The 27,989-nt window shown below is 37.9% G+C and overlaps 1 protein-coding gene across 10 annotated transcripts in view; it reads left to right on the forward strand.

The window, feature by feature from the left end:
- Nucleotides 1–27,989, forward strand: part of TFDP2 (transcription factor Dp-2) — a 172,427-nt gene that overhangs the window by 76,378 nt on the left and 68,060 nt on the right. The window contains exon 1 of one of the 10 annotated variants that reach the window (XM_079922943.1): nucleotides 20,540–20,608. The exons of 5 other annotated variants lie outside the window; for them this stretch is intronic. In XM_079922943.1, the coding sequence (XP_079779069.1) occupies nucleotides 20,578–20,608 (31 nt within the window). In that variant the 5' untranslated portion in view covers nucleotides 20,540–20,577. Of the gene's footprint in view, nucleotides 1–20,539; nucleotides 20,609–20,803; nucleotides 20,975–21,227; nucleotides 21,316–27,989 lie in introns of those variants that run through there. 4 more of the 10 variants (XM_079922944.1, XM_079922945.1, XM_079922937.1 and 1 more) reach the window with 4 other exon arrangements.

The raw sequence follows: 27,989 nt of genomic DNA on the forward strand, positions 1-27,989 counted from the left end.
GTTTTCCTCATGACTACTCAAAACTCATAAATTATGATAGTGAAATTCAATGTACTATTAAAATCCACAATGAAGGAGTCAGAAGATGGTGAATGGTGAAAATCAAGTAAGTGATGTGGAAGAGAACCTGGAGAAGGTCTTCCAAAATACAGCAATGGAAAAGGGTCAAAAATGAAAATGATAGGTACAGAGGATAAAGACTCAGTATGTAGATAAGTAGTATTCCTGAATAAAGGAGCATATAGATAGAAGAGAAGCAATAATCAAAGGTAAAATGGAAGACTGTTATCTTCCTTGAGCTCAACAAGGACCAAAGTTTACAGTTTAAAGGATTTCACTGATATAGGGAAAGTACTCAATGTATCACTGCAGATTTTGAGGAAGATTAAAAGATGTACTGTAAACATCCAGGCAAGGGGTGAAAAGGGTACTGCTACAAAAAGCAATCTGTTCACTATTAAATAGCGGAAGACAATGGAAGAATATTTATAGTGTTATTATGAAAAAGAAAATGTCTACAGTGTGATTAGACAAGGACAGAAAATACAGGAGATAATATTAAAAATCATCAAGAATAACAGTGACGTAATGTAAGACCACCTAATTGGTAATCAGAATAAAAGTGAATACATTAATATATAAGTTTAAAGAACAGAGACTCAGATTGGGTCAAAAAACAATATCTAAGACTTATACTACCTGATTTTGAGGCTTACTATAAAGCTAAAGTGATCAAGACAGTATAGTATTAGGGAAAGAGTAGAAACATACATCAATGGAGCAGAATAGAGAGCCCAGAAACAGACCTATTTATATATACAAATACAGTCAACTGATCTTTGACAAAGGAGGAAAGGCAGTTCAGTGGAGAAAGGAGAATCTTGTCAACAAATGAGGCTGGAATAATTGAAGTCCATGTGCAAAAAAAACTAGATGCAGACCTCACACCTGTCACAAAAATTAACTCAAAATGGATCATAGTCCTAAACGTAAACATAAAAAGATAAAACTTCTAGGGACTTCCCTGGTGGCGCAGTGCTTAAGGATCTGCCTGCCAAAGCAGGGGACACGGGTTCGGGCCCTGGTCTGGGAAGATCCCACATGCCGTGGAGCAACTAAGCCCATGAGCCACAACTACTGAGCCAACGTGCCACAGTTACTGAAGCCCACACGCCTAGAGCCCGTGCTTCACAACAAGAGAAGCCACCGCAATGAGAAGCCCATGCACTGCAACAAAGAGTAGCCTCTGCTTGCTGCAACTAGAGAAAGCCCGCGCGCAGCGCCGAAGACTGAACACAGCCAAATATAAATAAATAAATAATTTTTAATTAAAAAAAAAGATAAACCTAGTAGAAGAAAAATAGAAGAAAATCTAGGTGACCTTGGGTGTGGCAGTGATTTTTTAGATACAACAGCAAAACATATCTTAAAAAGGACTTAGTGAAATTAGCCAATTGCAAAGTTCGGGAATAGTGCACAAAAGGCTGCCCTTAACTTCTGACACCAGTTGTGAATTCACGGTTCTCCAAAGTCACCTTTTAGGTTTGCTAATACTCCGGAAGGACTCACAGAATTCACTGAAAGCTGTTATACTCACGGTTATGATTTAGTACAACTGAAGGATACAGATTAAAATCAATCAAGTAAAAAGGCACATAGAGGGGCTTCCCTGGTGGCGCAGTGGTTGAGAGTCCGCCTGCCGATGCAGAGGACACGGGTTCGTGCCCCGGTCCGGGAAGATCCCACATGCCGTGGAGCGGCTTGGCCCGTGAGCCATGGCTGCTGAGCCTGCGCGTCCGGAGCCTGTGCTCCGCAACAGGAGAGGCCACAACAGTGAGAGGCCTGTGTACCGCAAAAAAAAAAAAAAAAAAAAAAAAAGACACATAGAGCAGAGTCCAGAAAGTTCCATATGTGGAGTTTCCAAGTTGTCCTCCCCATGGAGTCATGGACAACATTACTTTCCTGGTATTATGTTTGACAGCTCATGTGGAGTATTACCAACCAGAGAAGCTCACAGGAGCTTTATTGGGATTTGATCATGTAAACCTGACCAGCTACTCATGTGGCAGATTTAAGTCACCATTTCCTCAGGAGGTCAAGCTGATACCACATGGCCCAAATGCCCCCAACCTAAATCTCATTGTTGATGTTACTCAAAGCCTCCACCCTAAATTATATTGTGACTATGTGGCTGGCCCAATGCCTCCAGTTAAGCAAAGACACTTTTATCAGACGAGACCTTCCAAGGGAGCAACTAGGCCCGTGAGCCACAACTACTGAGCCTGTGCGTCTGGAGCCTGTGCTCCGCAACAAGAGAGGCCGCGATAGTGAGAGGCCCACGCACTGTGATGAAGAGTGGCCCCCGCTTGCCACAACTAGAGAAGGCCCTCGCACAGAAAGGAAGACCCAACACAGTAAAAATAAATAAATAAATAAATAAACTCCAAGGGTTTAGAGATTACCCCCCAGGAGCTAAGGGCAAAAGGCAGACCTGTCTTTGGGTAAGATTAAATTCTTTACTACCTAGACTTGTATCCAAAATATAAAAAGAACTTAACAACAAGAAAACAAACCACCCAATTAAAAAGTGAGCAAAAGATCCAAGCAAACACATCACCAAAGAATGTGTACAGACAGCATATAAGCATATAAAAACACACTCAATATCTTTTATAATTAAAGGATTGCAAATTAAAACAATAGTGAAACAGTGCTACATACCTTTTAGAATGAGCAAAATCCAAAAAGCTGACGATACCAAATTGTTGACAAGGATGCAGAGCAACAGGGACTCTCATTCATGGTTAGTGGGAATGCAAAATGGTGCAGGCACTTTGGAAGACAGTTTGGTAGTTCCTTACAAAGCTCAACACTCTTCTAGAAGTTGTTCTTCCGGATCCCATTATCCTTTATATGTCTACTTATGTGCTTAATCTCCTATTTATAACTAATTTCTCATCTCTGCCACCCCACTAAATGGACACCTTCCTCACATTACTTCAGCTCTATCACTGGGTACCTGACAAAGAATACCCCTTCTCCTCAAGCATTCATGGAACATTTATAGAAGGTAACCATGCTAAAAAACAGAAAAATCTCAATATAGTCTATAAAGCAGAAATTTGATAGACCATTGTATTTGGCGACAGTGCAATAAAATTCGGAATTAATGAAAGAAGTCCACTTGTCATTTCTTTTCCTAAATAGCTACTAAATCAAGGCAGAAACCTCAACTGCAATGACTATTAAAAATAACAAATTGTAATTTTATATAAATACACACATATACATATATTTATAGGATACAGCCAAAGTTGTATATGTGCATTTTTTTAATTAAAAATAATTTATTCACTTATTTATTTATTTTTGGCTGCGCTGGGTCTTCGTTGCTGCGCGTGGGCTTTCTAGTTGCGGTGAGCGGGGGCTACTCTTCGTTGCAGTGCGCGGGCTTCTCATTGTCATGGCTTCTCTTGTTGCGGAGCATGGGTTCTAGGGCGCACAGACTTCAGTAGTTGTGGTGCTAGGGCTCAGTAGTTGTGGCTGGCGGGTTCTAGAGTGCAGGCTCAGTAGTTGTGGCGCACAGGCTTAGTTGCTCCACACAGCATGTGGGACCAGGGCTCAAACCCATGTCTCCTGCATTGGCAGGCAGATTCTTAACCACTGCGCCACCAGGGAAGCCCTGCATTTATTATTTTTCAATGAAAGAAAAAATGTATTCACCTCCCAAATTTAGCCAAAGGTTAGCAACAGGAGGCATGTAATAAAAATAAAAACAAAATTGAGCAAAATCAGAAGATAGAAAAGTGTAGAATTGAAAGATCCAGGTAGATTGGCCATAATAAACTCTAGGAAGTCACTTAGCAAAATATTGGAATATTAGGAATATTAGAGAAATATTAGAAATATTAGAGGATTTTTAAAATTAACAGTATCATATAATAATTATGTTGAAGAATTTGAAAATACTGATAAAAAATTATTTGGAGGAAAATATCAATTACCAGATTGATATTTTTTTAAGTAGAAAACTTGAAAATTCTAATTATGTTGGTAGAAATAGCAAATGTTGTCCAAAGAATTTACTTTAAAGAAGACTCTATTCCTGACAGTTCTATGGGCAAGCTTTTCCCTGTTTCTAAGAACAGATAATCCAGCCAATAAAACATGCAAAGTATAAAACCAAAGACTTCCAGTACATGGAACAAAACTGATTTAATTCATAAATAAAACTTAACAGTACAGAAGGTTATAAACCAATTGCACAACTATAGTAGCAAAAAACCTAAGTATTAGCAAATAAAATTAACATTATATTAAGAGAACTATATGCCATGAACCAGAATTTGCTTCAAGAAACTAAGGATGGTTGGTTTAATATTAAGAAATTACCATTAATATATTTACATAGGTAGATTAAAGAGGAACCATATTTTTGTCTGAAATACTTTTCAGGCTACATTTTAAAAGATTTGGTCACTTTTTAAAAAAATATCCTTATGAACTAGGGGTTAAAGGTATTTTAAAATATATTTTTTAAATGTCTATCATTAAGTTATTAGTCAATACTATACTTAATACATTTCCATTAGAAACATACTATATTTAATACATTTCCATTAGAAACAGACATTCTCATTTAAGATAGGAACAAGATAAGGAGATTCACTGGTACCACTATTACTTATTTGGTTTCCTGTTGTTTTGTTTTTTAAAGTCAGATTTATTGAGGTATGATCTATGTGCAGTAAAGTTTACTATTTTTTGGTGTTTTTTGTATATTTGGGGCCTGCTACCTTGCTATAAACTCATTAGTTTATTAAAATTTATTACTTTTGATAGCTTTTTTGTAGATTCTTTTGCATTATTTATGTCTACCAGCATTCTTTGGATAGATACCACTTGTTTGTAATGTATTATCCTTTTTTATCTATTGCTGGATTAAGTTTGCTAACATTTTGTTAAGGATTTTTTTTTGGTACTTTTTTTCAACTTTTTGGCCGTGCCACATGGCATGTGGGATCTTAGTTCCTTGACCAGGGATCGAACCCGTGCCCCCTGCAGTGGAAGTGCAGAGTCTTAACCACTGGACTGCCAGGGAAGTTCTGTTAAGGATTTTTTATGGTGGTAAAATATACATAACATAAAATTTACTGTTTTAACCAATTTCAAGGTATACTTTGGTGGCTTTAAGTACAGTCATAGTGTTGTGCAGCCATCACCACCGTCATCTCTAGAACTTTTTCATCATCTCAAAATAAAACTCTACACATTAAATAATAATTCCCTATTCCCCTTCCTCTAGCCACTGGTAACCATTGTTCTAATTTCTGTCTCTGAATTTGATGATTCTTGGTACCTTATATAAGTGGAAACATACATTATTTGTCCTTTTGTATCTGGCTTATTGCACTTAGCATATTGTTTTCAACGTTCATCAATGTTGTAGCATGTCTCAGAATTTCATTCCTTTCTAAGACTTGTTAAGGTTCATGAAGGATATTGGCTTGGAATTTTCTTATTATTTCTTTGTTTAGTTTTGGTATCAGCCTTGTGTTGGCCTTATTAAATGATGTGGGAAGTGTTTTCTACTGTTCTGTTTTCTGGAAGAGTTTGTATGTAGCCATGTAGGCCTGACGTTTTCTTTGCGAAGAGGTTTTAAACTGGAAATTCAATTTCTATAATAGGTATAGGGCTATTCAGGTTGTTTTTCCTTGAGGGACCTCTGGTAGTTTGTATCTGTCAATGGATTTGAAAATGTGTTGTTCAGTTTCTAAATGTTTGGAGATTTTTTTCCAGAGACCTTTTCTGTTACTGATTTCTAGTTCAATTCTGTTGCTATCAGAGAACATCCTTTGGAGATTATTTGAATTGTTTTGCAGTTTTGAAGTTTGCTTCACAATCTCTCCCATGGTCTAGCTTAGTAAATGTTGCAAATGCACTGAAAAGAATGTGGATTTTGCTGATGCTGAGTGGAGTGTTCTATAAATATCAGTGATGTCAAGTTGATTGCTAGTGTTGATCAGACTTTCTGTATCCTTTCTATCTGTCTGCTTATTCTGTTAATTACTAAGAGAGAAATGTTGGTCTCCAATCATGATGTTGATTTTTCTATTCTGTGAGTTCTGTCAGTTTTTCCTGCATATATTTTGAAACTCTGGTTTTGGGCACATGCACATTTAGGATTGTTATGTGTTATTTTGTTCATTTGTTTGTGCTGTTTTCTTTTATCATTATGTAATACCTGTCTTTATCCCTGGTAACATTCTTTGTTCTGGGAATCTCTGAATTTACTTAGGGTCTCTAGATAATTTATATTTATTATAATAATTGGTATGATTGAATTTAAATCTGCCATATTGTTAGTTTTTTTCTCTATATCCCATCTGTTTCCTGTTCTGTTTCTTTCTTTTTCTTGATCTGTTTTGGATAAATTGAATTTTTTTTGTGATTCCATTTAATTTACATTCTATTTTTGCTTATTTGTTATACCTGTTTTTAAGTTTTTGTTTTATTCTGTTTTGATATAATCATTTATTTGTTTTATTTTTTAGATTCCACATATAAGTGCATACAGTATTTGTCTTTGTCTGATTTATTTCACTGAGCATAATACCCTCTAGGTCCATCCATGTTGTTGCAAATAGCAAAATGTTATTCTTTTTTATGGCTGAGTAGTATTTGTGTGTGTGTATGTGTGTGTGTGTGTTACATCTTCTTTATCCATTCATCTGTTGATGGATACTTAGATTGCTTCCATTATCTTGCCTATTGTAAATAATGCTACTGTGAACATTGGGGTGCATGTATTTTTTCAAATTGTGGTCTTCATTTTCTTTGGATATATACCCAGGAGTGGAATTGCTGGATCAAATGGTAGTTCTATTTTTAGTGTTTTGAGGAACCTTCGTACTATTTTCTGTTGTGGCTGTATCAATTTACATTCCCACCAACAGTGCATGAGGGTTCCCTTTTCTCCACATCCTCATCAATATTTCTTATTTGTGGTCTTTTTGACAATAGCCATTCTGACAGGTGTGAGGTGATACCTCATTGTGATTTAGATTGCATTTCTCTGATGATTAGCATTGTTGAGCATCTTTTCATGTGCCTGTTGGCCATCTGTATGTCTTTGGGAGAATATCTATTCAGGTCTTCTGCACATTTTTTGATTGGGTTTTTTGCTTTTTTGATATTGAGTTGTATGACCTGCTTATATATTTTAGATATTAACCCCTATTGGTTGTATCATTTGCAAATATTTTTTTCCATTCAGTAGATTGTCTTTTTGTTTTGTTGATGGTTTCCTTCTCTGTGCAAAAGCTTTTAAATTTAATTAGGTCCCATTTGTTTATTTTTACTTTGTTTCATTTGCTTAGGAGACAGATCCAAAAAATATTACTACAATTTATGACAGAGAGTGTTCTGCCTATGTTTTCTCCTAGGAGTTTCATGGTTTCAGGTCTTATATTTGTATACAGTGTAAGAAAATGTTCTAATTTCATTCTTTTACATGTAGCTGTCCAGTTTACCCAGCACCACTTACTGAAGAGATTGTCTTTTTTTCCCCATTGTACATTCTTGCCTCCTTTGTTATAGATTAATTGACCATAAGTATGTGAGTTTATTTCTGGGCTCTCTATTCTGGTCCATTGATCTATGAGTCTGTTTTTGTGTCAGTACCATACTGTTTTGTTTACTGTAGCTTTGTAGTATAGTCTGAAGTCAAGGAGTATGATAACCTCAGCTCTGTTCTTTTTCAAATTGCTTTGGTTATTTGGGGTCTTTTAGGAATATTCTAGTTTGTGTAAAATGCCACGGGTATTTTAATAGGGATTGCATTGAATCTGTAGATTGCCTTGGGTAATATGTTCATTTTGACAATATTAATTCTTCCAATCAGTGAACAAAGTGATCTCTCCATCTGTTTGTGTTGTCTTCAGTTTCTTTCATCAGTGTCTTGTAGTTTTCCGAGTACAGTTCTTTTACCTTCTTAGTTAAATTTATTCCTAGGTATTTCATTCTCTTTGATGCAATGGTAAATGGGATTTTTTTTGCTTAATTTCTCCTCTTCTGATGGTTCCTTGTTAGTATATATAAATGCAGCAGATTTCTGTATATTAATTTTGTATCCTGCCACTTTACCAAATTCATTGATGAGTTCAAAGTTGTTTAGTGGCAACTTTAGAGTTTTCTATGTATGGTGTCATGACATCTGCAAACTGACAGTTTTACCTCTTCCTTTCTAATTTAGCTTCCTTTTATTTATTTTATTTTTTCTTGTCTGATTGCTCTGACTAGGACTTCCAATACTATGTTAAATAAAAGTGGTGAGAGTGGGCATCCTTGTCTTGTTCTTGATCTTAGAGGAAAGGCTTTCAGCTTTTCACCTTTGGGTATGATTTTAGCTGTGGGTTTGTCAGAAATGGCCTTTATTATGTTGAGATATGTTCCCTCCCACTTTGATGAGAGTTTTTATCATGAATGGATGTTGAGTTTTGTCAGAAGCTTTTTCTGCATCTATTGAGATGATCATATGATTTTTGTTCTTCAGTTTGTTAATGTGGTTTGCCCTAGAGTGTACATCTTTTAAGTTATTACAGTCTGCTTTCAAAGAATTTATACCATACCTTGTATACTTCCATTTCCTCTCTCTTCTTTTATGCTATTGTTAGCATACGTTTTATTTTTACATAGTTATAAGCCCTGTAATACGTTATTAGTGTTCTGGTTTAGACTCTCAATTAGCTTTTCAAGTGATTAAAGATGAAAGATAGGAAAAAATTTTTCTTCCAGTCTAATAATGAGAAAGTTTAAATAGTTATTTTAAAGCCCCTGTCTGATATTTTCAACATCCAGGTCACATATGAGTCTGTTTCTATTGGCTGCTATATTTCTTGGCAGTGGGTTTTTTTTCCCTTTTGTGTGTGTTTTACAATTTTAATTTAATGCCAGACACCTTGTACAGAAGCATAGTAGAGCTTGAAATAAGTAGTATTTATACATGGAAATGGGCACACTTCTACTTCTCATAGGGCAATTGTCTGTGGGATTGAGTCAGTCAGTCAGGAGTTGAGCTGGGTGTGGGTTTTGATGTTGCCATGATTATGTTCATCGTATCTCAGAGGGAAAAAGAGGTTGAACCTTTAAGAAAAATCTTGGTCTTTGGAAAGGGGAAATGATTCTGAATAGTGCATGGTGGTAATTACTAAGTTTTGTCTTATGGCCAGACCTATTCAACTCATGTGTGAATCCTATGAGAATAGAGTGGGTATGGTTTTTATGAAGACAACAAAACAGTTATCTTTTAAAACATAATTGAACAAGAATCATCTTGTTAAGACACAGGCAGTGCTGCTTATGTGTATCTCTTATACGGCAGTCTAGTAAGGGAGCAAAATATTCTTCCTTATTTCAAAAAAGGCAAAACTTGAAGCTTGGCATTTTATGGATGCCCAGTGTTTCTGCAGAGGAAGGGGGAGGTGATCTGTGCCTACTGCATTGCTCAGCAGCACTTACTGGAAATGAGCTTTCATTGAGGCCATGAAACAGACTGAGGTGGTGTTTCTCTAGCTAAGATACACATTGTAATCGCCAGAGACCTTCAGAACAGTACTTCCCACCCTCAGAGGTTCCAGTGGAATTGGTTTGAGATGTGACTAGACATGAGATGTTTAAGTTTCCCAGGTGATTCTAATGTGCCGCCAAGGCTGAGGCTCATTCCTCTAAAGGCTCGCAGAAAGCCCGTGGGCTGTTGGAGACTTTGTAGGATCTGGAAGATTTGCATTAGCAGATGGAGGAAATACTAGTGATATATAAATTACTATCATTGCTGTGATATACAGAAAAGCAATTGTTTTATTATGCTGAGAAACAACTTAGCACAAGGCAAGTCTTGTCTTTTAACAACTCAATAGATAAAAGTTATTCCATATTCCTAGCAGAGAAAAATAAGTATTTTAAAGTTGACAATTCCTTCCAAAGCAAATAACAGTTATGTAATGCCATTTCAATCAAATATTTTTAGAGTTTTTAAAAGCCAGTAATGTCACTCACTGCCCAGATCTTGGTGCTTAATACCGTTCTCCAATAAAAGCATCCAGGACTCCTTGGAAAAATAGCTAATCTATGTTTGCACAGGAAATATACAAAATGAACATGGTATCAGAAAGTAAGGAAATATTAAAAAAAAAAAAAAAGTGGAACATGCCAAAGCAACACAGGAGCCAACCTGAAAAAGATCCCAGGGGCCAAAACTGGAGCAGTTTGAGCAACAAAATAAATAACGTAATGTTGGATTTTAACCTAAAGTATAAAATAAAAATAAACAAGTACATGGTCATATGAATAAGTGACTGAATAATTAAGTGGGAGAGAAGAGACAAGTCTCCCGTACAGAATTCCAAAAAATTTATGTAGGTACTCCCTACTCAAGGAGGTAGAGCTTTAACCCTCCAACCTCTCCTTGAGTGTGGGCTACATTTATTGCAATGCTTCCAAAGAGTGACTTGTGTCTGTATGGGGAGGGGGGAGAAGTAACTTTACAGTGGGGAAGCCTAGAAACACCAGCTTGTCCAGGTGATCCTCAAAGTTAATGTTAATAGTCATAAGTCATTCTGATAGCATGTGTCCTCGATATGATGTGAAGAGATCTTCCTCTCGATAACCCATACCCCTAGCCTAACAATGAGGAAAAAAAAAAAATCCGAAAAACCCAGATTGAGTGGCTTTCTACAAAATGCCTGATCAGTACTCCTCAAAACTGTCAAGATCTTCAAAAACAAGGCAGATCAGAGACCAAAGGAGGCTTAGTAAACACCACAGCTAAATGTCATACAACTATATAAATTAAATATTGGCATTACAAGAAAAAACGGGGCAGCAGAGTGGGAAATTCACAGAAGAAATGCAAATGCATAATAAAAATATGAATATATATTCAATTAACCAGTAATCAAAATGCAGATTTAACTGACAAAGCCGATGTTTGCCAGTCATATTAGCAAAGTGAGTTTTTTGTTAATACTCACTTTGGGGAGGTAGAGGAAATTATGGGAACTCATAGAGTGATACAACCTCTTTGGAGGCTAATTTGCTCAGTACCTATCAAAAATCTTAAAAATATGCAACCTCTGACTCAACATTTTTTCTTCTGTGGATTTATCCTAATTAAAGAAAGATCTGTGGGAAGATTTTAACAGAGAATGTTTACCATGGCATTGTTGATAAGAATGAAACATTGGAAGCAGTGTGATAAATGAGTATATTGTGACACTGTTGTATGGTGGTATTCTATAGATATTATAAACTAAGCAGTTTATTAAGTTCAGAAAGTTAAGCCAGCATATACAGTATGATTTCCTCCCTTCCTTTTTTAGAAAAAGAAAAATATGTAGCATAGAAAAGGAATTGATATATGTATATAAGATATTAATTATAATTATTTCTGGGTGTTTGAATTATAGATGATTTTAACTTTCTCCTATGTGCTTTCATATATTTTATAATTTTTCTGCATTGTACATGTGTAGTATTTTGGACATCATGTAAAAAGCTATTTAAAAACAAAATCTTATGCCTCTATCAAATTAACAGACTTTCTTAAGATTATGACCTGTGTTGGCAAAGGTAAGAAAAGTTGGTTGTCTTCATTTCATAGCCACTTCTTGTTATCCTGTTTATTCATTTCTTCTTATCTACTTCTATTAGGAGTGTGAGTCAGTACAAGCACTCTGTGGGAAAATTGGTAATACTTATCAAACCCCTTAAAGTAATTTACAGTCTTTCACCCAGTGGAAACCGTTCCAGGATTTTGTCATTAGAAAAGAAAAAGATTTGAGTGTAGAAGTGCTTATTACATAATAGTTTATTAATGCAAAAATATGGAAACTGTGGAAATATCCATTTATAAGGAAATAAAATATGATACATCCACACAGTGGAATATTATGCAGTCATGATTGTGTTTTAGAGAATATTTATTGAGGTTTGAGAATCCTCTTCCTTTTTAGTCTTCTGGTCGGAATGGCATTCATGATCCAGATTTTTTTTTTTTTTACATCTATATTAGAGTAAAAAACATTTATTGATAGTTGTAATGTATCATTTTATAGATGAGGAAATGGGGGCTTGAAAATGTTAAATGAGGTGCCCAAGTCATGTGGCTTGTAAGTGGCTGAAGTAAGATTTTTATTTATTTATTGGCTGCATTGGGTCTTCATTGCTGAGCCTGGGCTTTCTCTAGTTGCGGCGAGCGAGGTCTGCTCTTTGTTGTGGCGCGTGGACTTCTTATTGCAGTGGCTTCTCTTGTTGTGGAGCACGGGCTCTAGGTGCATGGGCTTCAGTAGTTTTGGCACGTGGGCTCAGGAGTTGTGGCTCATGGGCTCTAGAGCGCAGGCTCAGTAGTTGTGGCGCACGGGCTTAGTTGCTCCGCGGCATGTGGGATCTTCCTGGACCAGGGCTCGAACCCATGTCCCCTTCATTGGCAGGTGGACTCTTAACCACTGCGCCACCAGGGAAGTCCTGTTGTATACTTTTTAAATACACAGTGTATATAGTTTTAGGTTCACAGCAAAATTGAGCAAAAGATACAGCTGTTTCCCATATACCCTCTGTCCCCACTCCTATGTGAGTTTTTTTTTTCTTTCAGTTCTTAAAATTGCTGTAAAATACACGTAACAAAATTCACAGCCTTAGTCATTTTTAAGTATGCAGTTCAGGGGCACTGAATATATTCATAATGTTGTACAGCCATCTTTAAGACAGTCGTTTTAAAGTCTTTGTCTGCCATCAGGACTTTTTCAGGGACAGTTTCTGATTTCTTTTTTCCCCTTGCGTTGGCCATAATTTCCTGTTGTGATTTTTCGTTGTTGAAAACTGGGTGTGTAGATCTAATAACGTAGTAGCTCTGGAAATCAGAATTTCCCTCGTCCCCAAGGTTTGCTGTTGTTTGTTAACTGGCTTTGTTCATTTAAAAGAAAAAAAAAAATTGTTGTGGGCTGTCACTGTGCCAAGGATCAGCCTGAGGTGTAAACTTAAGGTCTGCTCAGGTCTTTTCTGAGCCTTTCCCTGGGCGTGTGTGGTCACTTTCTAATTCTCCCAGATATGCAATGTCCTAGTCTTTAATGTCTGGCTGTGGAAAGGGTAAAAAGAGAAAAATGAAGGAGGGAGGGAAGGCCAGGAGTCCTTTCAATCCCCTGGAAGTCACTTCAGCTGGAGGGGGGCTGGCGGGGGCTGGGTGGAAGGATGTGAGGAGTTACAACAGCAGTGCTGCCCACTTCTTTGTCTGCACCTCTGTGAGCAGAAGCAGCAGTCCCCAACCAGGACACGGATGCCTGATATTTGGAGACCGGGCCCTTTTTGCCCACCCTGGCTCCCACATGCTGTGTGCAAACTGCTCCAGGAACAGTGTACAGCTGCCAGCCACATGGCTGGGGTTGGGGGAGGGGTAGCTACTACTGCACCATCAGCTATAAATTGACCAAAATTAGCTGAAATTTACCATCCAGGCCTTCCTCTGGAAGTTGCAAGACTTCCTTAGACTCCAGAGTTTCAGAAGAGTTGTATGAGACAGATTCTGCCAGTGCAATTGTTGCCCAGGTGAATAGATGGATTCCTGATGCTTCCTATTCTGGCATCTTCTCAGAATCCTCTTTCCAACATGAATTTTTAGGACAGAACTGCAGCAATATCTCTGGCATATTTGGAAAACTATTACAGAAAATTGTGGATTACTAACGGAGAGGACAGCTAGTTGATGGTAATTAGTAATGGAAAGTTATTAGTTATAAAAATTCATCTGGGTCTAATCATTAAGAGCCTGGAAATCGGGCAAAAGCAGATAAAATTTCTTCTGCTGTCAGTGGAGTTCTTTTAACAGATGGGAAGCAACTGAAGGTATTTGATCAGTAAAGGACACTTATTCATTCATTTATTTGTTTAATAGGTATTGTTTGAATATATACTGTGTACGAGATGGTTTTTTAGACAGGAAGGGTGGAGGGATGGAATGGGAGGGCTGGAGAGCCAAAAACCCGTTGTGGAGGAATTCACAGACATGTAACTTACAAAGGAATATGATGTGGGAATAGGAATATGGGAGCTTAAAATAAGACCAGGTCTCCTTTAGGGAATTGGGAATATCTTAATTGAGGAGATAACATTTTATGGTTTTGGAGGAATACTAGTTTACCAGGTGAAGAATATTGAGAGCTTAACAGTAAGGTCATGGGCTGCTCAGGGAATGGTAAATAATTCATGCCTCTGGAGTTGTGGGAAATAGACCTTGAAAAGCAATTTGGGATCTGATCATTAAGGGTGTAGTGTGATTTATTTGATGAGGGAAACATCAGAGATTTTTAGGCAGGGGAACTGAAATGATTTTCTTTATTTTTTTCTCATCTGGAATAGTTTAATTGGCATTAATGAACTAATATTTGACATAAAGAACAATACTAGATTTTAGTAAGACTTTTTTTTTTTTTTTTTTTTTTTTTGTGATATGTGGGCTTCTCACTGCTGTGGCCTCTCCCGTTGCGGAGCACAGGCCCCGGACGCGCAGACCCAGCGGCCATGGCTCACAGGCCCAGCCGCTCCGCGGCATGTGGGATCTTCCCGGACCGGGGCACGAACCCGCGTCCCCTGCATCGGCAGGCAGACTTCCAACCCCTGCGCCACCAGGGAAGCCCTTAGTAAGCCTTTTGATTACATCTACTCATTGAATTTATATCTCTAATTAATATCCATAGACTTTAAATGTGTGGACTTTAAGAACTGGATTAGAATCATAGTTCTACCATTTTGTAGCATTTATACAAGTTATTTGATGTGGTAAACCTCCATTTTCTCATCTGAATTATTGGGCTTCTTAAGTTTCTGGGCACTATTGACAGGGGGGAAGTAATGAGATTTCTGTTGAATGGGGAAGAAATCAAGTGAGACTCTCCACTGGATGTAATGTAGTCTTGAGTGTACTCTACGGACTGGTGGAAGGCCATAAAAAAGGTGTGCATTTAATCTATAAGAGACAATTAGTTCTAAATAGGTTTTTGTATGCTGGGCTTAAGGATTTGGACAAGGGAACCACTGAAGGTTTTTAAGCAGGAATCCGTATGATCCAGTTTTTCCAAACTGCTTCAGTTGTATCCCAGTATAATTATTAATAGTGTGCCCCCTTTAACTCTCAATGGTTAACCCAGTGTGGATAATAAATTTTGTGGCCAGTCACCTTCTAAAACAAAAATATAGTAAGAACAGAGAGCCGTGGTTGAGCCATTTAGAATACAAGTAATGAGAAAAAAATAAAAGGAACCCCCCTAGAAGGTTGGAGTGAAACAGAGAACAGTCTTTACAAAAATCTTTACAAAAGCCAAGAGAGGATAATTTTAGTGGTATTAAGAACGTGAGATTTGTGAGGTCAGCAAGGTCACATTCGCAAGGTTATGAAGCATAAGTGTACATTGATTTTCCAAGTAGAGCTCCTTGTCTACTCTAGACAGTACAGTTTCATTTGGGCACTTGGAGAGAAGCCAAATTGGGTCGTTTCTTTGAGGCTAAGGACTCTGCCCTTTATTTTTATATCCCTAGTGCCTAGCACAGTAGGTATCATGTAGGAGGTACTTGGTGCTTTTTTTAAGAATTGAAATATAATTAATCGTTTGTAAAAAGGTGAGAGAGCAGCTATGGATATCACACTTTAAAAAAATTCCGTCAGACGGAAAGGAGGATGTTTTTAGTTGGACAGCAGTTAGAAAGGAAAGAGCTCTGCATCTTAAACGTTAAGATGAACTCAGTGAAGAGGGAAAAATTAAAATTTCTGAAAAGGGAAGGAAGTTTGAAAGCTAAAGTTCTTGCCGCTTAGGGAAGAGTCTATTACAAAGTGAACAGTGTGGCCTTAAAGAGATAAGTGGATAACATACCCTCACCTACCCTCCAACCCCGCCCCCAACCCTTTGATGATTTAGGAATATTCTAATGAAAAGAGTACAGACATCAGAGTCAGAAAACCTAGAGCTAAATCTTGACTTTACATTTTACTAGATTAGTGGCAAATCATTTACTCTCTTATATTTAAATGATTCAGCTAGAGATTTTAGTGGCATCTGTGAGATGCCTGGAAACCCCTCCACAGATCTCTTCCTCATCTACCTAGCTACTACATTTTCGTGATTATGTCCTTCTGGCCATAGTTGATTGTTCCCCAGCACATCATCGCTTTGACAGCATTTCACTGGCCAGGACGAGCGCCTGACCCAAATTCCGCCAATGAATGTCTTCCTGGTATGTTAAGAGAGAGTTAGTGGAATCTGTAAGATATAAAACTAGTGACTCGTCAATGACCATGTTTCCCACCAGCTGAAGAATACTGATCTGTAGTGAAAGAGAATGATGCTGGCGTGAGAGAAAAATCAGAGGTAAAAGAAAGGAGTCAGACAGACCCAGTCCTGGCAGCCTGAGAGTTCCTGAGACCCTGCTGACCCCTGACCCTCCTAGTTTGTTTCTCTAACCTTTTCTTGCATTCGGTGAGCTAGCCAGTTGAGCCAACTAATTTCTTTTCAAGTCAGACTAGTATGAGTTGAGTTTCTTTACCTTATAACTCAACTAATACCTGAATTTGGGTGAAGTGTTGTGACTCCAATGCTCATGCTTTCTCCACTGTAACATATTCTTTCTCTAGGGCTGAAAATCTTTGGTCTAAAGTTCTGTCCCTTCCTAACTTGTGAGGGCTTTAGTGAACTATGTCTGTCCTCTCTAGCGCCTTTGGTCTCTTCCCTTTCCATAGATCCTTCTCTGAGGTACTGGCAAATGCCTCCCTCATCCTGGAAAGCCTTCGCCTTGATTCATTCGGCTCCGCTAATTCAGCTGTGACTAAAGCACGCAAAGGGATTTTGGTAGAAGATAAGTTTAGAAAGGGGCCAGATTGAGGAAAATTTAGACAGCAGTTTTAGGTCGTTTGCTGTTATTGTCTAGACCAAAGATGTTTAATAGAACTTTCTGTGATGATGGAAATGTTCTGTATCTGCAAGCTGTTAGCCACATGTTGAGGACTTAACATGTGTCTAGTGCAACTGGGAATTGAATTTTTAATTTTATTTAAATTTAATCAGTTTAAGTTTAAATAGCCGTGTATGGCTAAGGCTACCAATGTTGATAGTGCAGCTCTAGCCATCAGGAGGTCATCAAAAGTTGTATTTCTTATTTCTTTTGTTTTGTTTTTTAAATCAGGGAAATGATGTGTGTTGTAGAAAAAAAAAACCAACTGGAAACAATGTGGTCATTTGGATGGTGAGGAAGAGGCAAGAATAGAAAATCACGTTCTTTTCAGGATGATGATGCCTGTAACAAGGATGGGGAATGTAGGAGGGTGAGCTGCTTGGGGACAGTAGACGTGGAGCTCAATCCTGCAGAAGTTGCGTTGATGTCGTGGGACTTGTAGACAGATGTCCAATAGGCCATTGCAATGAGAGTATAGAGCAGAGAAGCCCAAGACTAGAAGTATACATTTTTGTAGTCGTCTACATAGAGGTGACAAAGCCATAGAAATGGGTAATGTCCTCCAAAGAGGAAATATAAATCTTGGAGAAACGAGCATCAAGGGCAGAACCTTGAAAGATGTCTACATTTTAAAGGTAGAGGAAGAGGAGGTGCAAAGGTGAAGTTAACTATGGTCACTATGCTATACATTAGATTCCCAGAACTTATTCATTTTATAGCTGGAAGTTTAGATTTAGATTACTTCCATGTCTTAGCTATTGTGAATAATGCTGCAATAAACATGAGAGTGCATAGAAAAATACTATATGATATTTTTAAGAAACCGACACTTACCCATGTGAGTGGTAGCAGGAACTCTTTGCTTTAGGCATAGCCCTCATCAGGGAGATTAGACATTTTACTTGAAAATGTGAATAAATATGTCCCTCATGATATGGATCTGGTAGATAGTTATATTTAGCAGGCATGGTGCAAGTAAAAACTATTATTGTGCTATCATAGTGTAATTTCTGCCTATAGAATCACAAATGTATCTGTAAAATATGGTTAATCTCTGGTCAGATGGCCAATAGACATAGCAAACCCTAGTCCAAATAAGTTAGCTTATAAACTTGGGGAAGAGAATGGCTTGTCCCCTTTGGTGTTTGCTAGATAATCAGTAGTTGTAAATAATATAATGCTTAAGTAGATTTTCTTTCTTTCTTTTTTGGCAACTCTGGACGGCTTGCAAGATCTTAGTTCCCTGACTGGGGATCGAACCCAGGCCCCCTTCAGTGGAAGTGCAGGATCTTAACCACCAGACTGCCAGGGAATTCCCTTAAGTAGATTTTCTATCTAAGATTAAGGAGAAATTGTTTGGGAGAACCTACATAAGATGCATTTTATTATGCCAGTGGGAAGACTCATGAACTTCCCCACCATGTGTCGTACACTCATGAAGGCGTACAGAAGGTAGTGATCAAGCTGCCTGCTGAGAAAAGCTTGGGAGTAGATTGAAGAGCAGTGTGAATGAAGAATTTGGGAGTTGAAAGGGGGCACTGGCAAGGAAGGGAAACAGAGACAAGTGAACATGGTAGAGAAGGGCTTAAGGTCAGATCTCTGGAGCAGACAATAAGGAGCAGGTCAATTTGCTGCCTAGCTCAGTGCCTGATGCATAGTAAGTGCTCAATAAGTATTTGTTGAAGGAAAGATGAATGATGGTTACGGAGAAAAAACATTGCTCCTGCAGGACCAATGGAATCCTCCTTTGGCCCAATGTTATTTTATTCATTACTTGACCTCAGTCATCACAATGTCTTCCTGACCTTGGGTTACTGTTAATTTATTGTTAGAATACATACTAACTATTCCAGGTAGAATATTTGAACATGTAAATCACTGTCCAGCCCTGGGGGCGGGGGCGGGGATGCTCTGCCTACTTCCTACTACTAGAAGTAGTAGGATCGCAGTGCCTGAGTATTAGAAAGTTTAATTTCCTTTTAAGACTGTAGCAGAGTAGGTATGACAATATCTAGACCCTGAATATCCTGGCCTTGGGTGACATGGGCGATCACTTCTGGCTAACCTCACAGGTTAGAGGTATGTGCATATTTACTCTGTGTGGTTTCTGGTAAGGTGATCAAGAATGGTGAGAAGCAGCATAGGGAGATTAAAATTATTTCCAAATGTGGGTATATAAACAGATGTAACCATGTTAGATTTTAATACACAAAACTGATTGGATGCTGGGTAATTTTCAAGTTTCTTCTTTTTTTATTCAAAACTCCTCTGAAAACTGATAGTCCACAAAACCTTAGTGTATAGAATTTTAACTGATGCCTTTACTCAAATATTATAGTGACCTCATTTGATATTGAAAACAGATTTTAGAATCTGAAAAGATACAGAGCCATAGAGGTTGTATTTTCAGTTTTAAGCTAATATGTACTTGCAGCTCAATTTAGTTTATACCCTATGCTATATTATTTTTGACATATCTCTGTGTGTATATAAGTGTAATATGTCGTACATAGTCTGTTTACAAAGAAAAACTTGACTAAGAAAAAGCTCTGTTTGATCTGTTTCATTCAGTATATGTTTATTGGGGTGTCTAACAGGCTCTGTTTTAGCCACTGGGGATATAGCACTAAACCAAGCGCAAGATCCTTGCCCTGCTGGAGCTGTTGTCAAGACATACTTTCAGAGAGGAATATTTCAGATTAGGTGGTACCTAATCAAAGAAGGAAAGGTACCTTATTCATCCAGGAGAGTTACACTTTCAGGGAACTGAGATATGAACCACTGAAGGCAGGGATTTTCATTTGGCTTTTGTTCACTGCTGTATCCACGGAGCCCAAAATAGTGCTTGGCTCATATGTCCGTTGACTGAAGCGTTTATTGTTTTGAATTTGTATAATCAGAGACATGTACTTTGATAAATGATCTTTACACCGAGCTGGTTGAAAATTTTATAGTCTCCTTTACCTTATTTTTATGTTTGTTACCTACTTTCTCTTCCTCTTGGGGCCCATTGTCAGGACGCAGGCACAGCTTATTAATATTAATAATTAGTCATATGGTAATCTGATATTGCAAAGGTTAGATTTGGAAAGGAATTTAATAGGTCATCTTTTGTTCAGCTTCCTGCCTAGGAAAAACCGAGTAAGATAATTAGGTATGTATTTTTAATTAATCATTTAAAAAACTAGGACAACATAATTGGGTTCTCTCGAGAAAATGGAGAAAGGTACTTAACCCTAGATACAAAGGTACTAACCTGAAAAAGTTAGAACTTCTAACTGTGTGGGAAAGTGAAAAAAATTCGAGCACTACTAAGCTGCTCTTTGTTGATATCAGAAATGGGCCTGTCATTCATTTTGGCATTGAAGCATAGCCTCCTATCTCAGGGGGCAGAACCAGGACTTTTTTTTTTTCCCTCCCAGAGGAGCTGGACAGTTATTACAGGTTGAAAAGCCTGACTAGTTTTTCAAGAGTTTCTCCTCCTTTTTTTTTTCCCCCTGAAACTCATGGTGCTTTTGCTCTGCTTTGAAGATGCACTGAGGCCTCCTGCTTTGTGACTGCTTTGGAGCCCGCAAATACCCTGACATGTATAATTCGAAATATGCAGGTTTCATAAGTAAGTTCCATCTTGGTGTTTAGCCAGTTAAAATTCAAGTTATTTTTAGAAAAATGTTAGGGTGGAGTTAGGCAGCGTATTGTTTCACCACTTTTATTTTAAGCCTGTTTCTAAAACAGTAAGACCTGTACTTGGTTCGTTTTTAAGTGTCTTTGTTGCATTAGACAGTATTCATATGTCTTTTAAAAGCTAGTAATGAAACTATTTTCTTGAGCATCTTTTTAGTTTTACTGAGAAGTATTTTAAATTGAGTGTTTCTGAGCTCGATTGCTCATGTCTGACACAGTCTCAAGTTTCCACTGAATGGTAACAAAGACTGTAGAGTGTTGTTGGTACTGCAGTGAGAGGCATGCTTCATTAGACCAGGTAAGAGAGATCATTTTGTTTCTTACTGCTGGGTGCGTTTTTACAGGGTTTATTTTATATTCTTTCAACAGCAGCAGTGTTAAATTGATAAATAGCCAGGAGCACGCTGAATTCAAGACGTCCTTGCTTGTTGCAGACAGGAAAGCTACAGGGTATGGGGGTTGGGGTGGGGGGGAGGGGTAGAGTAAGCTTAGTTTATCACTGTTACTTATATAAATCAATTTAAATATAAAGATAATTCTGGAGCTCCATTTTCTCCGTGCAAGAACTAAAGAAGCAGTTAAAGAAATGAATAATATTAAAGGTACTTCGTGGTTCTTACTTGTGAGTGCAATTCAGATGTGAGTTTTTACTTTCATTTCTTTCCAGTAGTTAATAAAATAAGCTTTGCCTCTAACTCTACATTTTTTTTTTCCATTTACGAAAACTTTGAAATTGTCAACAGCAAAATATGCTTCCTCAGGATCTTTGAAATAAACCTGACACTTACAAAAAACATTTCAGCTTTTATAGCTGTTTCATTCTCTCTTTTTCCTAGTACATTTTTCTTAAAAGTATTTGTGCTTTGAAAATGTCAGCTGTATTCTAATGAAGCTCAGGCATTGTTTGCTCATAAAGGGGCCGGTGCATTCCACTGCTTTATGGTGTATTATGAGGCACAGTGTGAGAGTTTGGGTGGCACCATTTGGTGTCTGCCTCTTGGGGTAGTGACTGCCATTATGTTCGCGTCGGATTGGCAGAGAAAATATAGAGTGCAAGATCCTATATGAATCTGGATCCTGTGAAGAAAATCTTTACCATAAACAATAGCTACGTGAGCCTGGAATGTGTGACAACTTGAGCTGATCACTTCAAGTATACTCTTGAAGCCTGTATTTTAGTTATAATTAATAGTCTCCCAGTAACATCTCTGGTTTTGTGATGTATGTAAATAACATTTACTCATTATTTGAACTGTAGTAAAGTGAATGTCTCTAGGTAAACTATGACATTTTAAATGGACACGGTACAATTTTCAATCATACATGTACTTTAAAAAAAAGTTTGAAGGAACTTAGTGTCGGGGGGAGGGGGAGTGGGAGTGGGAGAGGAGGTCAGGCAGAGAGGCTTTCTTTCAGTTGGGAAAGCCCTGATGAAGAGAAAAAGCAACAGATGTTTCTTCTGTTACAATTGAGGTTGTTTCATTCAAAATTCACAGTAGCTGGAAACGGGAGGGGTGGCCATAAATCTGACTTAATCAGTGAATAAAGAAAACGTAGTCATTTCAAATTTATTCTTTTACATTCAGGATTTGAGAAACAGTATAGAGTAACATATTCTGAGTAACATACTTTTTGAAGAGGCTTTTCTTAATCTTAAAAATTTTATGTGTAATTAGTGGAAATGTGAGAAAGCTAATTTTAGTGCCTTTAAGTGATGGAGAAAATGATTATTAAGTCATAAAGAATATTAGGAAAAAAACGAAGCCACTATAAAATATATAAGGAATACTTAGGTGGCAAAAGTTTGTAATTACACAATAGGTATTAAGGCTCAAAATGAAATTGCAGTATGAAACATCATTTGCATTTAGTGAGAGACTATTTTATCTTCAGTGTGAAGCCATGAGACTTACTTCTAAAGAGCTTTGAATAAGAAATGTGGGAGAAATATTTTGAGTTTAATTGAAATGATGTGTTGCAGTTTCCCTCTTTAAAAAAAAAGATAGTAAGTAAGCTAATGGAAGGAGGGGAATGTTTATCTGCTGAAAAGAATAAGAAGAGCTTGGACGTGATATGCATGTAATGAAAGCAGTCAAAAATAGTTTTTTAATTCGTGGAGTTCATAATGAGTAAAGTAAAAATCTATCCTTTTACAAGTAACGTGTAGAGAAGTTCTGTGCTCCCGTATACTGTGTGTTTATATACATTACAACTTTATGTATTTCTTAAAGTTAGCTCTTAGAAAACCAGTGCTGAGCGCTGAATCTTTCACATATTAGGCACTTATTAAATTTTGCCCTACCCTACACTGTAAAGTTAGTAATAACATATAATAGCCAAAAACTTCTTTGAACCGTAGTTCAAAATTTGCATATTGAGCAAATGTTAAACGATTTTCTAAATGTTTAGTTGGTCTAAGGAAAGGACTGAGAAAGATACCAAGATTCAAGGAGGTTGTTAAAAATGTCTCTTGCTCTGAGCTAGGATCTGTGGGCTTCCCTGAAGATTTTCTTTGCTTCAAATAATGACAATAGAATTTAGAGATTTCAAAACTTTTCAGATCATTGTTTGAATTAAGATTGAGTTTAAAATCGATCTGTGTACATTTTGCTTTTTTAAGGAATAGCAATATGGAGCATTTGAATTTTTTTCTAAGATAACCAACTTACATGGAGTTTAAAATGGATTTACCAAGTTATAGGTTTGATTAGAGTAAGAACTTTTATAATTTTGACCAAAGAATGTATAGTTTTGATGGAATAGACAGTCCTAAAAAAAAGTTGGTGACCTCACATGTGAAACATAACTTTGACAGCATCATAGATTGCAGTTATCAAAAATGTGGGTCAGCGGCTTCCCCGGTGGCGCGGTGGTTAAGAATCCGCCTGCCAATGCAGGGGGACACGGGTTCGAGCCCTGGTCTGGGAGGATCCCACATGCCACGGAGCAACTAAGCCCCTGGGCCACAACTACTGAGCTTGTGTTCTAGAGCCCGCGAGCCACAACTACTGAGCCCACGTGCCACAACTACTGAAGCCCGCGTGCCTAGAGCCCGTGCTCCACAACAAGAGAAGCCACCGCAGTGAGAAGCCTGGGCACCGCAACAAAGACCCAATGCAGCCAAAAGTAAAAATAAATAAATTTATATTTAAAAAACTGTGTCACTTATGATCATAAATGTAGGCATGACAGTACGTTACAGCATCATTAACAACAGTGCAGAAGTAATTGAGACTGTTAACCCTTCAATTTAAGAGCAATATATTGGCTGAAAAAAGACTTCTGGAGTGAAGTACCTGTGGTTCCTGCCTTATATGTGAACTCTTTAGCAAAAATTGATGTCTGGGGCAATCTGAGCCTTCCCTATTCATTTTTCTCCAATTCAGAATACCCAGAGAGTGACCGATGTAGATGTTCTCTCTGCCTTACATATTTTAATGCAATTAGAAACTGTTGACGGTGACCTAGAAATCTCTCATTTCTGGTGTGGAAGTCAGAGGGAAGATTTGCTGGACACCTACATTTTTCTGAAAAGAAAACCTTTTACGCCGTTGTTTAGGAGCAGGTATGAGTGTTGTGCCTTAAGTGTATTACGAGCTAACTCTGTTTTGCAAGTGGCTCCAGGAACCGATGGTGTAATAGCATTCTTCCTTTCTACCAAGTTTTAAGCAACCAGTTTTCAAGTGAACTTTTGGGTCTTGACTCTAAAGCTGGAGATATCAGCAGGGGGCTTTGTTTTCGGCATTTGGCTCTCTCTTGCAAAGTTTGGCAGCTCTCTTGGCAATTTCTCTGACAGAAAGATGAAGAGACTTCTAACTGAGCACTTACTGTTTGCCAAGTAGACCCAGTAGAACTTATTTATAAAATTTAGCAGAATCTTTTTTTTTTTTTTCCTGCGGTACGCGGGCCTCTCACTGTTGTGGCCTCTCCCGTTGCGGAGCACAGGCTCCGGACGCACAGGCTCAGCGGCCATGGCTCACGGGCCCAGCCGCTCCGTGGCATGTGGGATCCTCCCGGACCGGGGCACGAACCCGCGTCCCCTGCATCAGCAGGCGAACTCTCAACCACTGCGCCACCAGGGAAGCCTTAGCAGAATCTTTTAATGGGCAAGATTCTAGTACAAAAGCGTTTGTTGATACTGGTGTCTAAGATTTCCTGCTCTTGACAGTATGGTTTAAATGTAGCTTCAGTAATAGCTCTCAGTGGAACATATTATTGAAATACGAAGTTGGTAACAATGCAATTTTGAATGAGCTACTTACCATGACCTATGGAATATAATGATCCCTTTTCTTATTTGCTAAGGAAAAGAACTGCCTTTGAAATTCTGATTCATAGGTGGTCTTTGGTCTTTTTGAATTTGTGTCCTAAAGTTTTAAATTTATTTTAAGAACGCACCTTTTAAACTCTGGATCTGTCTGTAGTCATTGCCACCTTTTGTAAATACTAGAAAAATAGCTTCTCTTGACTGTATTGTTAACACTGTCTGGGGCAGGTTACCGTCTCAGAGGGTAGTGGGCTGCTTCTTGAGAGTGATTTCCAATTCAGTGCCTTTGGGTGTTGTAATGCTCATCAGTTCTGACCCTTGTGGTTGCGCCCAGCTGCGTTGATCTCCTCTAGCCATTCAGTGGCTCTTGGTACCAGATAAAATGTGCTGCTTTCTGTTCACACTCTTTTCTAGGCATGCGGACAGCGTCTGTGTGCCATCTGGCAAGTGTGTTGGCTGTGGTGATGGTGCTAAAAGTAGTGGTTGAAAATAGGCTAAACATTGAAAAGATATAGCATTTAAGAACAAGAGACAAAAATGATGATGATGATAATAATATAAGGGTCACTTGGCCCCTTCTCTTTTTAAAATGAAAATAGAGGTAAGTGTAGTAGAAAGAGTCTACTTAGACTCCATTACTTCCTTAATGTGAATAGAGAGGAAAGGGGCACTTGCAGCAGTTTGTCCCAGTCCTGCTTGATCCTGATCATCCTCTGAGGCACTTGTTTAAAATACGCATTCCCACCTGCTTTCTTTAGGTGTTTAGTGGAACCCAGAAATACATATTTTGAATAAGAGGGACACTGCTCTCTCCCACTTTTGTTCACCCCCTTTGTATCCTATGTCCAAGCACATTTGGTAAGAATTACTGGGAAGGCGTGGAAGAACCAAGTTGTTTGAGGCCATATGGTGAACTAATTCAATTATTAATCAGAAGATAGAGTGTCCAAAACTGGGAAATTCTAATTAAGGAGGTGGAAGAGAAATGAGAAAATCAAGAATTAAAAGATGGTCCTTGTCTGAGCAGGGTAAATAGAAAAAGGACAAAAGGACATGTTTTAAATAAAGATAAAGAAGCCAGTGAAGAAGCAGTAGGATCCAGCCTCTAGATGAGATGCGTGTTTTTGGATGGACATCGAGAAAGTATTGAAAGGGAAGGGTCCTACAAGAGAAACCCAGTGAGAATGGACTAAATGATTTCTAAGATCTTTTAGCTTTGAGGTTTGATGAACTAAATGAAAACAGTTATAATATTCCAGATACTAGAGCTTGAATTAAGGAGTTCATCTAAGCAATGAAGAGGCCCTGTTTAAATCCTGACATGTAGGAAGATGGAAAAAGAAATGTTTTTCTCCTTTCAAGTTGAAGAATCCGGGGCATTTATGGTTCTGGATACCAGAGAAAGAGGGAGCTAGCTAATTGTTTTAAAAGGTGTCCTCCAAGTAAAAATGCTTATCGAAGCCAAGAGAAAAGACTTGATCCTCTAGGGAAAGTATGTAGGAAAGACTGACGTAAAAGATTTATTGACCCATTAGGAGTATACCCTGAGGGCTGTAGAACTGTTTTTTGTTATGGTCATTTCAAGGATCCTTTCTGTGGTTCTTTGGGAAGATTCTGGTGAGGTGGTCCACTGGGGGGAAATCACAGAAGTCCTGTGCTCTGACAGCTGCAAAAACATCCCGCCTTTGGCTTCCATGCCTGTGATATGTAGGAATGTGCATTTCAGATCTTCTGTCTTTATCTATGCGTTAAGGATACTTGATTTCCATTTTGGAACCACATACAGAGAGGGAGGTTCTAGAGGTCACTTTAACCATTATACTTTGGAGATATTATGAACTTTTATCTTCTATTTCTCACCCTGACCATTTGCAGTGATATTGTGGTCACCCACGTTAAAGAGTTTAGTAATGGATGGTGGCCTTTGGATTTAATCTTGGCAACTTTGGTGAACATGATTGAGTACAGATGCAACAAAATAGAACATAACAGTGTTATAGGGTGCATATAGGTAATGCACATTATAGTAGCTAACCTATAAATAGGATGAAAACTAAAAAAAAAAAATCTGAGTATATTTAAACAAAACCGAATGAAGTCAGAGTGACTGCAAGGTTTATTTACCTTCAGTTCCCATTCCTGACATGCACCTTATGCATGGATGTGCTGTATTTTACTATCTTACAGATTTGCTGTTTCCAGTTGGATATGTTGTCTTTTCAAATTAATTATGAGCAATTAATATGTGTTTCATTTATGAAGATAGTGCTGTTGATCTATTGGGCCTGAGTTATTTTTCAAATAAAGGTGATAGATATCCCCTGAGCCATCATATTGTTCCCCCTACTTTACTCTCTCTTCAGTGACATATGTTGCTTTCTAGATGGCCGGCTGAAATTAGAAATATAGTCTGAAGGTTGTGGAATCTTTGCTCTTTGCAAAATGAATGGGCCTATTCCAGAACCGGCCTGGGACTTGACCTCATTAGTACTGTATTTGAAACTGATCGATAGTCCTTTAAAACAGTTATTAACAAATAATTAAAAGGTAGTGTGGGAAGGAAAGAGATGCTTGACACTTTTCTTCTTCTCAGTCTCCTTATTCTCTGTTTGAAATGTTAGTTGTGGATGAAGTGAAGCACATGATACTGTCACATAAGTAGGCAGATCAGTGGAGCAAATAGAAAGTCAATAAGGTAGACTTTCATGTTAGCATGGGGGAGGGGGAGTAGATTACTCATTAAAAGTAGCCATTTAGGAAAAATAAATTGGATCATTCGCTTCTCACATCAAATAAATTCCAGATGGTCAAGGATGTAAAATTTAAAATGAAGGCATCGAAGGATTATAAGAAAACATGGGGGATGTTTAATACAGACTTTAATATGTAACGAATGATAATTAAATTCAAAGAACAGCATATCCAACTGGAAATACCAAACCTGTAAGATGAGTAAAACATAGCACACCCATGTATAACGTGCAGCTCCAGGGTGGGAAGCGAAGATAAATAAATAAACTTTGCAGTTACTCCAACCTCCTTTATT

This window comes from Stenella coeruleoalba (genome assembly GCF_951394435.1).
Source record: "Stenella coeruleoalba genome assembly, chromosome: 5".
NCBI lineage: Eukaryota > Metazoa > Chordata > Mammalia > Artiodactyla > Delphinidae > Stenella > Stenella coeruleoalba.